This window comes from Falco biarmicus, chromosome 1 (assembly GCF_023638135.1).
Source record: "Falco biarmicus isolate bFalBia1 chromosome 1, bFalBia1.pri, whole genome shotgun sequence".
NCBI classification, from domain to species: domain Eukaryota; kingdom Metazoa; phylum Chordata; class Aves; order Falconiformes; family Falconidae; genus Falco; species Falco biarmicus.
Window position 1 is genome coordinate 59,692,398 of NC_079288.1, and position 11,751 is coordinate 59,704,148.

At 45.7% G+C, this 11,751-nt stretch overlaps 1 protein-coding gene and 1 long non-coding RNA gene across 2 annotated transcripts in view; one reads left to right on the forward strand and one right to left on the reverse strand.

The window, feature by feature from the left end:
• Positions 1-54: 54 nt before the first annotated feature.
• LOC130144671 (uncharacterized) overlaps positions 55-11,751 on the forward strand; it is a 178,074-nt gene continuing 166,377 nt past the window's right edge. The window contains exons 1-2 of the long non-coding RNA XR_008820210.1: positions 55-276; positions 561-3,176. This is a non-coding gene — a long non-coding RNA (uncharacterized LOC130144671). The remainder of the gene's footprint in view (positions 277-560; positions 3,177-11,751) is intronic.
• On the reverse strand, positions 4,096-9,711 carry PLA2G12A (phospholipase A2 group XIIA). The gene is made up of 4 exons (XM_056328685.1): positions 9,392-9,711; positions 8,070-8,146; positions 6,745-6,910; positions 4,096-5,674 (listed from the first exon to the last, which is right to left on the reverse strand). The coding sequence occupies exons 1-4, from the start codon at positions 9,603-9,605 to the stop codon at positions 5,556-5,558; spliced, it is 576 nt and encodes a 191-aa protein (XP_056184660.1). The 5' UTR covers positions 9,606-9,711; the 3' UTR covers positions 4,096-5,555.

The following is an 11,751-nucleotide window of genomic DNA, read 5'->3' on the forward strand; positions in this document are numbered from 1 at the left end:
CGGGGGTCCCGGTGGGGGGGCGGGAGGCGGGGGGCTGCTGCGGGGGGGCGCCGCGCCCGGCAGGTCGGTCCGTGATGACTCGGAGCGGCGGCTCCCGCTCGGGGCTTGCGAGGGCCGGCTCCGCAGGTCGAAACTCAGCCGGGAAAACGGGGTGCGATGGGTTAAAGCGCCCTCGGTTGCTTGTGAAGGTTGTGCGTTACCTGGGTTCCTGCGGTGTGTACTTCATTGACCGTGTTTCGTGAACTGTGCTGTCATGGACAAAGGCAACATCCGAAGGTACGGTGAAAGCTACTGTGTTTACTAAATTGAGATTTTATTTTTTTTCAAAACTGAACTAGAATTCCCTTTAAAGGCACATACTGTTTCCTTTCCTTTAAGACTGTTACTCAAAATATATTTTTCCTCGGGCACCCACACATAAGCCCTTGAGAGGTTCAGATGTAGCTTTTGCAGCTTTGCTCTACTCTTGCGTCAGTCCTCTTTGATGATGTGAGGAGAGCACCAAGGTACTGAGTGAGGAGGGTGCCAAGGCATTGTAACAACTACTGCTTGTATCACAGGTCAGGAGAAGAGCACCTGGAGCAGCACAAAGGAATTTCAGCCAGCATCAGCACCTAGTGTGGGGAATAAAGAAGAAGAGTTACCTGCGTGCGCACACCTGCAGGGCTACAATCTCGTTGGCATCACAGAGACATGGTGAGGTGGCTTCTGTGACTGCAGTGTTGGAATGGAAAGACAAGACAGGCAGGGGAGATGAGGAGGACGTGTCACCCTCTATGTCAATGACCAGCTGGAGTGTGTGGAGTACCATCCCATCTGGGGATGGGATGAAGAGCCAACCAAACTGAGAGCTTATGGGTCACGGTTAAAGGCAGGGCAGGGACAGGTGACGTTATAGTGGCCTGCTGCAGGGCAAGTGCAAGGTCCTGCACGTGGGTCTGGGCAATCCCAAGCACAAATAACAGGCTGGGCAGAGCATGGATTGAGAGCAGCCCTGACAAGAAGGGCTTGGGGGCACTGGTGGACAAGAAGCCTAATGTGACCCAGCAGTATGTGCTTGCAGCCCAGAAAGCCAAACATATCCAGAGCTGCATCAAAAGAAGTGTGGCCAGCAGGTAGAGAGAGGCAATTCTCCCTCCACTTGGCTCTCATGAGACCCCGCCTGGAGTTCTGCGTTCAGCTCTGGGGCCCCCAACATAACAAGAACATGGACATGTTGGAGCGCATCCAGAGGAGAGCCATAAAGATGATCAGAGGGCTGCAACACCTCTCCTGTGAAGACCGGCTGTGAGAGAGTTGGGGCTGTTCAGCCTGGAGAAGAGAAGGCTCCGGGGGGACCTTGCGGCAGCCTTCCAGTACCTAAACAGGGCCTACAAGAAAGCTGGAGAGGGACTTTCTACAAGGGCATGTAGTGATAGGGCAAAGGGAAATGGCTTTAAACTGAAGGAGGGTAAATTTAAATTAGATAAAAGGAAAAAATTCTTCACTATGAGAGTGGTGAGGCGCTGGCACAGGCTGCCCAGAGCAGCTGTGGATGCCCCATCCCTGGCCGTGCTCAGGGCCAGGCTGGATGGGGCTCTGCGCAACCTGGTCTAGTGGAAGGTGTCCCTGCCCATGGCAGGGGGGCTGGAACTAGATGGTCTTTAAGGTCCCTTCCAGTTCTATGATATTCCCAACCTTTCCGTTAAATGGCACTTACTGTTCACTGATTGGTTGCATAAGAAACAAGAAACGTAAGAAACCAAAACTAATGACAAAAAAATCCTTCTGTATAAGAGCTTTGCAGATTTGTACCATGGGTGGATCTAAATTTCCTATCAGGCCCATTTGTAGGTAGGCTTTAGGATAAACTCGGGTGTGAATACACTCTTAGAGATTGCTGCTACAAGCACAACATGAGGTGGATTTAGAGTGGGATTTGAGGTATTTTAACCCAGTCTCTTTGGTCTTTTTTTACACAAGTTTCTTGCATAACTAAATCTTTTATGCAAGATGTCTCCCTTTTGGTTAAAGGAGCTATGGATACTTCTAATTACTATTGCTTGTCCTCTCCTTGTTTGGACCTGTTATCCTCAGACTGTCAGCAGGCAGCTAGTTCAAGACAAAACTGTTGTTTAAATTGTCTTTGTGTATACTTCAGTTAGAACATGATGCTATTGTAAGAGCGTAATGTCTACCACTGTGAAACATTTAGACTCTTATCGAGCAGGTTCATTTTTTTGCAAACTGCAGATGCCAGATCTGTCAGCTCACACTAGAGCTGCACCTGAACGCACTGGTAGCAAGAATCCTGTGTGAAGCAGGAGCTGTACAATGTAAATCCAGAACTCTGTAACAAGCCTTCTTCTGTTCAGCAGTTTGAGCTTGTATCAGCCATGTTCCTCAGTCCAACGGTTTGCTTAGAACCTGTTAAGACAATCACACTTCTTTTTGCAGGAGGCTAAGAGCTTGCTCACTGCGTTCAGATGAGTCACCAGTAACTTGATCACCACGTATGAAGCCTAAGGTAGGGTTTGGTGTGCATTTCCAGCTGATTTTAATATATGAAAGGTTTTGTTACACATGGATGTAGATGTTTTGAAACACTTTCAGATTGTTGCGGTAGCTCCACCGTAAGTGGGTGTTTTTGGAAAAAGCACTATGGGTGTAATCAGAACTGCAGTTTGAAGGAGAAAGTTTGAATGTAGACACACTGCTGTTGCTCAGATCGTCCAGAAAAGAAAAATAGCCTGAGGAAGGTAAATGTATTAGGACTTTAACCTGAAAAAAAATAAAAATCACTGCAATATTTGAAAAGCATTACTGACTACATAAAAGCATGCAGTATTGAGTCAAATGCCAAGAGCTGCTGCATGCAGTATTGTTGCAGTTTAACCCAGCAGGCAGCTAACCACTCACTACTCAGCCATTCACTCACTCCCCCACCACTGGGACGGGGGAGAGAATCAGAAAAAAGGTAAAATAAAGGTGGTTTAGTAGGACAGAAAAGGAAGGGGAAATCAAAGTAATGACAGAAAAATATACAAAACAAATGATGCAGAATGCAGTTGCTCACCACCCGCTTTCCAATGCCCGGCCAGTCCCTGAGCAGTGGGCCACCACCACCCGGCCATCTCCCTCATTTTACTGTTGGGCATGATGCCATATGGTATGGAATATCCCTTTGGCCAGTTGGGGTCAGCTGTCCTGGCTGTGTCCCCTCCCAGCTTCTTGTGCTTCCCCCAGCCTCCTCGCTGGCATGGCAGTGTGAGAACCTGGAAAGTCCCTGACCTGGTGCAGGCACTGCTCAGCAACAGCTACATCCGTGTGTTATCAACACTATTCTCCTCCTAAATCCAAAACCCAGCACTGTACCAGCTACTCTGTCCTAGCCAAAACCAGGACAAGTATTATATTTTTTTAACATATATATATATGTATAAATAGCTTAAGTCAATAATGGTATGATTAATCCTGGGGATGATAGCTAGCCTTCATTGTGGGGCTGTGGCCTGTAAAATGCATTTTGTATAGTTTGCAGGTAACTATAATCAATGATTTCTGCTACAGGAAAAGCTTACACAAAGCAAAGGCTCCCTAGAAGAAGTCAGATGCTTCCTCTGGTTTGCAAACAGAACTATCGAAGTGCTATCCAGCAGTGTTAGAGCTCTTTTTAGTATTATAAATGGCTTGAAGGAAACTCTGGAAGGCTCTGCGGTGTAATTACAGGTCATTACAGAAGGGAACAAAACCCAGCTCCTTCCAACAGTGAAAATTTTCTGTGTTCATTCAAGCATCTAGTTTAAGCTTGTTTACACCGAACTCAACAGCTATCTACTTGAATTTGACTGTTCTGGATTCACTGTGGTACTTTATTTTAAACAAGCAATGCCATTACCATTCCCTGCTTTGGTGCTAAAAGCCTTTTAGGGTTCCAACCATGGAATTCCACAGTAATTCAGAGTTGTTTCAATTCTATGGCAGAAAATAAACATCCCCAAATTTAGAGGAACCACAAGTTCTTCAGGCACAGTTTTGTAAAACTGTAATACTACTTCTCTTGCAGTGCTACTTCATGTCTGCAAATATGAAAATAAACCATGCAACATGGCCAAAGAACTTTAGCAGGAACTTTATTCTATGAGGCACTTACATTCACTGTCATGTACAGTAAGCTCTAGTAAAGAACAAAAATACCACAAACAACTGGTAAAGAAAAAACATATAAAAGTACTTCCAGAAGAGAAATCACAGTATAGTCCACGAGTCTAGTAAATTTCAGGCTTTTAGCATGGTTGCCATGCCCTGTTCACAGATGCAATATGTTAATTTTCAGTCCCCTCTTCCTGTGGATTTCTAAGGCAGAATCAGGGCAGCAGGAGAGCAAATGAAAATCTTTATGACAGAGGACCTAAGGCAAAAGTTAACTGAGGACTGATAACTGGAGACAAGCAGTGAAAGATCAGTACAGAGAACAAATGCCAAGTAATTCAGACATCAGGTGGTTTCAGCTAGAGAAGTCAGAGTCAGAACAGATGACTGAAATACAGGCTCAGATATTTGTCTGCCTCACAGAGGGCATTTTAAATAAAAAGGTTTGTTGGGCATACTGACCCAACCGTGGAACTTTCCTCTAGTTTTCATCAGAATGGACTAATGAAAGCAAAGATGAATACAGTAACCAAGTTGTGCAACAAGACAAATATAAATCAATAATCTCGAACAATATATCCTTTCTAAGCATATAATACACATCACAAAATGTTTTATTTAAAAAATAAACATTTGATTAATTTTTAAAATAACATAGCAATGACATTCCACCATTTTGTCAAATCAAAAGTATATCCTTAGGTTGCAAACTGTTCATTTTAGTGGTCAGGCCTTAGGAGGATCAACATATTTGATCTGGAAAGTGCTGCAGAAGTAAGATTGATTTAGAACCAGCTAGAAATAGTAGTGCAGATGTATACCCTTGCTGACGGTTTGGAGGTTTTTGTTTGGTTTGTTTTGTGTTGGTTTTTTTTTTTGGTTTGGTTTTTGTTAAAAACAAACCCACAGGAGCATACATCAAAGAGAACTGAAGGCAATTCTACCACAAGCATGAAAGTACAGACTGTTTAAGATGCCATATTAACGCACACAAAACGCTCTTTCCTGTTGGATCTATTGGATGCACTGACTGCTAGTAAACATAAAATTTGACCTATATTAAAAAATCATCTGAGAAGTCAATACTAGTCTTCTGTGCCTCCGATTTCCTCATTATGGAGTTTTCTTAAAAAACTTTAAAATGGCACTAGTGTTTTACAATAGCATACCCTGAGTGGACATACACCAAAGGAAACTTATTTTAGTTTTCAGGCTTCTGGCATAAAGGGACATAGAAGAGAAGGAAGACTTGTTTATTTTTTTACATGAGGAAGAATATCACAGTGACTTTCAAACCAGTATATTAATGTCAGTGTTTAATATATTACTGTCTGAAAAGCATAAAGCTTTGTAACCAAACACTTGCTTCGTTCCAGCTGAGTCTTTTGACTTTCTTCTACACCATGAGATCTCAGAATCTTCTTTCAGAGATCTGTTTTATCCTCGTAACGACACATACATGCAGCTCGCTGGCTGTCCAGATATGGTTTACATCCTAAATGTATAACCGCATCAAACAACAGCTGAACAGCTGATTCACAAGCTGCAAGCAAAGAGAAGTTCAGTTAAAAGTACTCTTTGAATGGAATATGAAAATAACAGAAATTACTCAGGCAAACTGAGAATGATTCTAAAAAAGAAGCAATCTTCTCTAAGCATAGCAAAGAGATTGTCAAATGAAAGACTGAACTAATACAGAATCATTTTAAGTTGTTAAAAGATTTTTTTTTATGTGCCAAACAAAGCAAACGAGAACATTCACTGCATATGAAATCAGTGTTAGAAACATCACTTAGCCTTGGAAAGATGGAAGAGCTGTGTCCTGGTTTCAGCTGGCAGGACAAGCCCCTCTCACTTTGTGCATCCCAGTTTATGCAGAGGTTGCTATTTTAACAGCAGCTCAACAGAATTGCAGAGATTCACTAATTCTGGCACTAAATGCTAATGCAATGACGTATTTGCAGTAAAATTAATCTGAGACGTTCAAATACAGGCTTGTTCTAAAAACTTATTGCTCTCAGTGGGACTACTTACATAGAAGTGATATTGTCCAAGTTAAAAAGCGTGGTTATATACATGTATTCATCAGATGCAGGCCAACAAACAGAAGGAGTTACCATATGGTCTGTTACTAAACCCCCGAAAATTTATTTACGAAGGGACAGCATTAACTACTTCCACTATGACAATGTAATATTACAATAGATTATTTCATAAAAGGAAACAATTCAGTATTTTCTACAGTTTAGTAGCAATCACACATAGTAGGCATTTAGAAATTACCCAGCAGAACTGAATATTCAGCTACGCTACCATACTGCAGTAAATACAGTAAATGCAAGAACTATACAAGCATTTTGATCAAGTTGTATTCCCATATTCATACTCCTAAATGGGAAGTATTATTTTTTCCCCCTCAAGGTTAGTTTTAACCCTCATCATTTTCCTACACTGTGTCATTGCTCTGCTCTACAAGTGTCTGGGTGGCACGACAGAGGCACAAGGCAATGGCATCAGTTTATGAAAATACGGCATTACTGCACTGCACAAAAATTCTTTGCCAAATAAGCTTGGTTAAAATTGAAAAAAAAAGAAAGGCTTTTTCACACTTACCCTGGACACTCTCTGAGATTCCAAGTGTTTTCTGCACATCTCTGCAAATTTTGGAGAGGCAGGACTGAAACTGCTCATCACAATCATTTTTTTTGTTGCCACAAGTATCATAGCATCTGTCGTGGTGATTGCAGCACTTTGTCATCGAAGGGATACCAATGTCAAACTGTAAAGAAATCCCCAACCCCCCCCGCCCCTGACTCCATTAGTATTTCAGCCAAGAAAGATAAAGCCTATGAACAGACTGTAACAGTTAGAAATTAAAAGCTAATGCAATCAATGCAGCTGTCATTCGCTTATCTCTGTATTTTTTTGTTCACCTCTAGTAAACTGGTGGTTTTGCCTCAGCCAGCACCCAAGCACCCACAGAGTTGCTTCCCTCTCCCCCCAAATGGAAGAGACAATAGGAAGAACAAAAGCAAGAAAACTTCTGGTCGAGATAGAGACTGGTTAACAGATGAATGAAAAATGAAAAAAAATGCCCCAAAATAAGCAGTGCAAAAGCAATCGTTCAACCACATCCCACAAGCAGCTGGATGCCCTGCCAGTCTCTGAGCTACAGCCACCCTGGAAGCCAAGCACATACACTACCCCCCTACCCGCCTCCCTCCTTCCACTACTCCAGTTTCTGTAGCCAAGCATGACGCTACATTGTACAGAATATCTCTCTGGCCAGTTCAGGTCAGCTGCCCCAGCTGTGTGCCCTCCCAACGTCTTGCCCAGCCTATGCTCTGGAGTGGTGGATGGGCAGAGTGGGGAAAAAAGAAAAAGACCCAAAGCTGTGCAATCACTGTTCAGCAATAGCCGAAACCATCAACACAGTTTTAGCCCAGAATCCCAAACACAGATTGCACCATGCAGCCTGTTATGAAGAAAGTTAACTCCATCCCAGCCAGCCTCAGTACATAAGCTAACCTATGTTTTCTTTCTAACATTAAGGAAAATGGATTAGTGTCAGCAAGGACAGCAAGAGTCAAGAGCCAAACCCTCTGCTCTCACAGGGCAACCGCTGGGGTCATTCAACGCTTTCAAGAGCGTGAGAACAAAATGCTACACCAAACATTTAAAAAATTACAAATTAATCATCAACATTCCATTTTATCCCTATAATATTTTATGTCGGTGATGAAAATGTTTACGTCATATTCGTTTATAATACATTTTCCGTAGGTTGTTACCAATACATGTGTTGGAGCTGATAAAAGCAGGGAGTTGTACATGGATGCTGTCTCATCCTTAGAATGGGGGAGGGAAAAATACCCCTACGATGAAGAAAGCTGATGTATGAAAGAAACAAAAACAAGCCCCAAAATGGAAATACTTACCTGAACTCCAAATAGAGGGGATCCACAACCATTTGGTGGTGATGGTTTATATCCGTAGCGAGGAAAGGGCTTTGATCCTGAAAAAGGTAATTTGTCATGTCTCAAATATAGTACTAAAATTATGTGCAAAAAAATCTATTCAAACTCACCACAGGCATTTTTTTGGCTTAAGACAGTTCTATTTTTAACTTAAACATATATTCAGGCATCTGTGAAAATCTACATTCCTTACCAAATCACAGCTTACGGGTGCTAAACTTTTTTTTTTTTTTAAAAAAAAAGGGGACAAGACACCTGAGCAAGTAAGTGTTAAGGTTACCTTCCCAAGTGAAAAAAAAAAAAAAAGAGCTTGAGTTACTGAAATTGATGTGTCAGTTAAGTGTACAATATGTAGGATTACATTAAAGAGTACTTTAGAGCAAGTTCATCAATACTTCTATGCCTTGTATGCAAACAACAGTAGTGCTGATTTTTTTAGCTTAACCTTTTACACTGGAATTAAACATCTTTTTTATTTCTACAACTATAAGGTTAATAAAATTTAAATTGGTAGAGACTGCTAAAGCCGTGTCTCCCTGAGCACTCGCTAGCGCAGCCAGATGGGGAGTTCTGCATCCCAAGCTAAGGAAGGTTCTGGGGTTCATTTGAAAAGTGACCCTCCACCTTGTTTTGGTATTAGAAACAAACTAAGGCCAAAATTAAAAGTAACAATGAAGAAAAAACGTATCTGCAAAGCGCATATTCTGGTACAGTGAGGAAACGTCAGGGTGTCCCGGCCACGCCGGCGGAGCCCCTCAGGGTGCCACCACCGAACCCATCCCCTGGCTTAACCAACGCGCACCCCAGCCCCCCAGCCCCCCCAACACAGCCCAGCGCAGCCCAGCGGGGGGCAGGCCCACCCGACGCGGCCGGGGCGGACCGAGGCGCCCACCCGGGCGGTGGGACCCCGCTGCGGGGCGCCCCTCAGCGCCGGCGGGACAGGCGTGAACCCCCCGCCCGCACCGCCCGCCTGGCGCCCGGCCACGGGGGCGGCCGGGGAGAGGCCGCCGGGCAGGTTATACTTATACATCTACACATATACACGGGGGTACAAGAACTTATTACTGAGGTTATTATTACTTATTACTACTGCGCCCCGTTCCCCTGGAAGCGGCGCTCGGGAGCGGCAGGAGCGCCGCCACCAGCCCGCACAGCCCCGGTCGGCCAGACTGAGCCGGGCCAGACCGAGCCGGGCCGCCTGGAGTGAGCGGCGGGCGGGAGGGCAAGGGTCGCCGCGGGGGTCCCGCCCGCCCCGTTCCGCCCCGCCCCGGCCTCCGCCTCACCGTCGCCGCACTTGTACTGGCAGAGGCCGTCCTCGCCGCCCAGCAGGTCGAGGGCCGCGTTGAGGTACACGTCGATCTTGTGCACCCCGTTGCGGATGGTTTTCAGCGTCATCCGCCAGTCGGGGGTCTGCGGCGCCTCCTGGCAGCGCGCCGGCCGCGGGCCCAGCCAGGCGCAGGCCGCCAGCACCAGCACCAGCAGCGGGGCGCGGGCCATGCCGAGCGGCGCCCCGTCGGCGCCCGCTAAGCCTCCGCCACGGGCCCGGCCCGGCCCGCCGCCGCCATCGTCCGCACGGGCACCGCCCCCGCCCGCCCGGCAGGGAGGGGCCTGCAGCCGCCGCGCCTGAGGGAGCGCGGCCCCGGCCCGGAGAGGAGGGGGGCGGGGTCGTGCGAGGGGGCGGGGTCGTCAGTCACGGCCGAAACGGCTTTACCTGGGCGGCCGCCGGCGGGTGGCGGTTAGCGGCGGCGCTGAGGGGGGCCGTCGCGCACAGCCCGTACCCCCCGCCCGCGGGTGGCAAGCGGCGGCGCTGCGGGAGGCGGCCTGGCGCCTTGCCCCGTTGCAGCACGGGCTGTGCCACCGGGCGGGCCGGTGCCGCCTCCGTCCGGTCGCGGTGTCCCGTGCTCCGTGGGGCGCCATTCCCAAGCCCGCCCGCGTGCGCACCGGAGAGCGGCGGTGGCTGCGGCTGCCGGCTCGTGTGGCGCGGCGGCGCCGGCTGAGCAGGGCCCGGGGGTACCGGCGCTATCCGGTAACGCGAGACCCCAGGGCGTCTTTGTTTGGAAAAGCGGCTGTGAGGCTGGAGTGGGGGCGGGCGGGTGGCCCCGGGCGGGCCGGGCCCCTCCGGTGCGGGCGGAGCAGGGCTGGTACCAGCACAACCTGCAAACCCCGGCGGCGTGTTGGGAAAAGCGCTCGTCAACAAAACCAACCAACCAACCAAAAATATGCAGTAAGGGGATATGTATTGGAAGTGTTAAAATTTTGACCTAGTTTTATGATGATGTTAATGCGAAGGAAATTGGTCCAGTGACCTTTACACGTGTGAGTGATGTAGTTTCAGGTAACATCATCCAATGTGCAGGACCAGGTTGTAAACGAGGGTGAAATTAAAGTTTATCTGTTAAATATGTGTCCTGGCTGGCGTTAAACCACTACAACGTTCAAAGTCCGGTCTTGATGTGCTGAAAAGAAAACTGACCGAAATGAACTTGCTTCCTAAACATGTTTGGTTTGATGTGTTTTTTTCTTTAATTATAATTTTTTATTAATTTTATATTTATATTCTAGATGCTTCACAGATGAGCTAGAGCGGAACCATCTGGAAATTGTTTTAATTTCTGTAACGAAAGCTCTATTTAAAGATGTGTGGGATTCCTCAGAACAACGTTAACTGTGAAGAAGAACAGGACAGGGAAAGAAAACAGATGCTTCCAGAGCAACAGGCAGAGCAGAAAGATAGTGGTAAATATTCTATTGTTTTTTTCTTTTCAGCTGCAGCGTTTTAAGTTCTTTGTAGTTAACTGAAGAAACAGAAAAGAAATAAAGAATTTTACAGAAGTTAATCAAGTCAAACAAAAGAGGGAGCTCTTCCTACGCCTGCCCAGCTTTTCCCTACCATTACTTTACAAAGGCGCTGATTCAGCAGAATAATTCCTGTGTAGGGATATACTTAAATGTTTTCCTAAATAACGAGCCTTGTTGGGGGGTGGGGAGTGTAAGAGAAGCAAGTAATGCCCTTACTTTAGTTATTGCTGATTGGCAGTGTCTTTACATGACAAATTCATGCTGATGTGGGTTTTTTACAAGACTGGAAGATAAAGAAAAGTCAATGAAAATGTAAAAATGTTGTCTGAAGCACACTGGTTAATTATAGAAAAAAACACCAACACAACAGCAATGTTGTGTGAATATATGCCATTTATTCAGCAGGATAATTAATCAAGAGGAATAAAGCAAAATACATATTAAAAACATTTGTAAAGTAAAATACAGTGAAATATGTTCTAAAACCATTGAGCAGTTTGATAGAACTGACCGAGATGGTCCTGAAGCTGTTTGACAGCTTTGTGTCAAGATCCACAAACCAAATTCTATTACTTTTAAAATTTTTTGTGCACACATTCTGTGCATAACTCTTGCCAAATTATGTATTACATGTATGTATTATGTATGGGCTGATGTTTTCCTATAGTGGGACCATTACTGCTGTCTAAATTTAATGTGTAGCTTACACAGGTCCTTTGGGCTGTGCTTTCAGATTATCACTTGGGCAGAACTTCCCAATAAGGGTTTGTGAAAGCAGCTTAATGGTTCCAGTTTTGTTGATGGCCCCTTGTTGTTGCCCAGTTCTGGACAGTTAAGGCAGTAG

Excerpts from the sequence above, each read along its gene's own strand:
- PLA2G12A (XM_056328685.1), bottom strand. The coding sequence starts at position 9,605 with ATGGCCCGCGCCCCGCTGCTGGTGCTGGTGCTGGCGGCCTGCGCCTGG. Across the intron at positions 6,911-8,069 it reads CCCCTCTATTTGGAGTTCAG|TTTGACATTGGTATCCCTTC; the intron begins GTAAGTATTTCC and ends ATTTCTTTACAG. Across the intron at positions 5,675-6,744 it reads AATCTCAGAGAGTGTCCAGG|CTTGTGAATCAGCTGTTCAG; the intron begins GTAAGTGTGAAA and ends CTTTGCTTGCAG.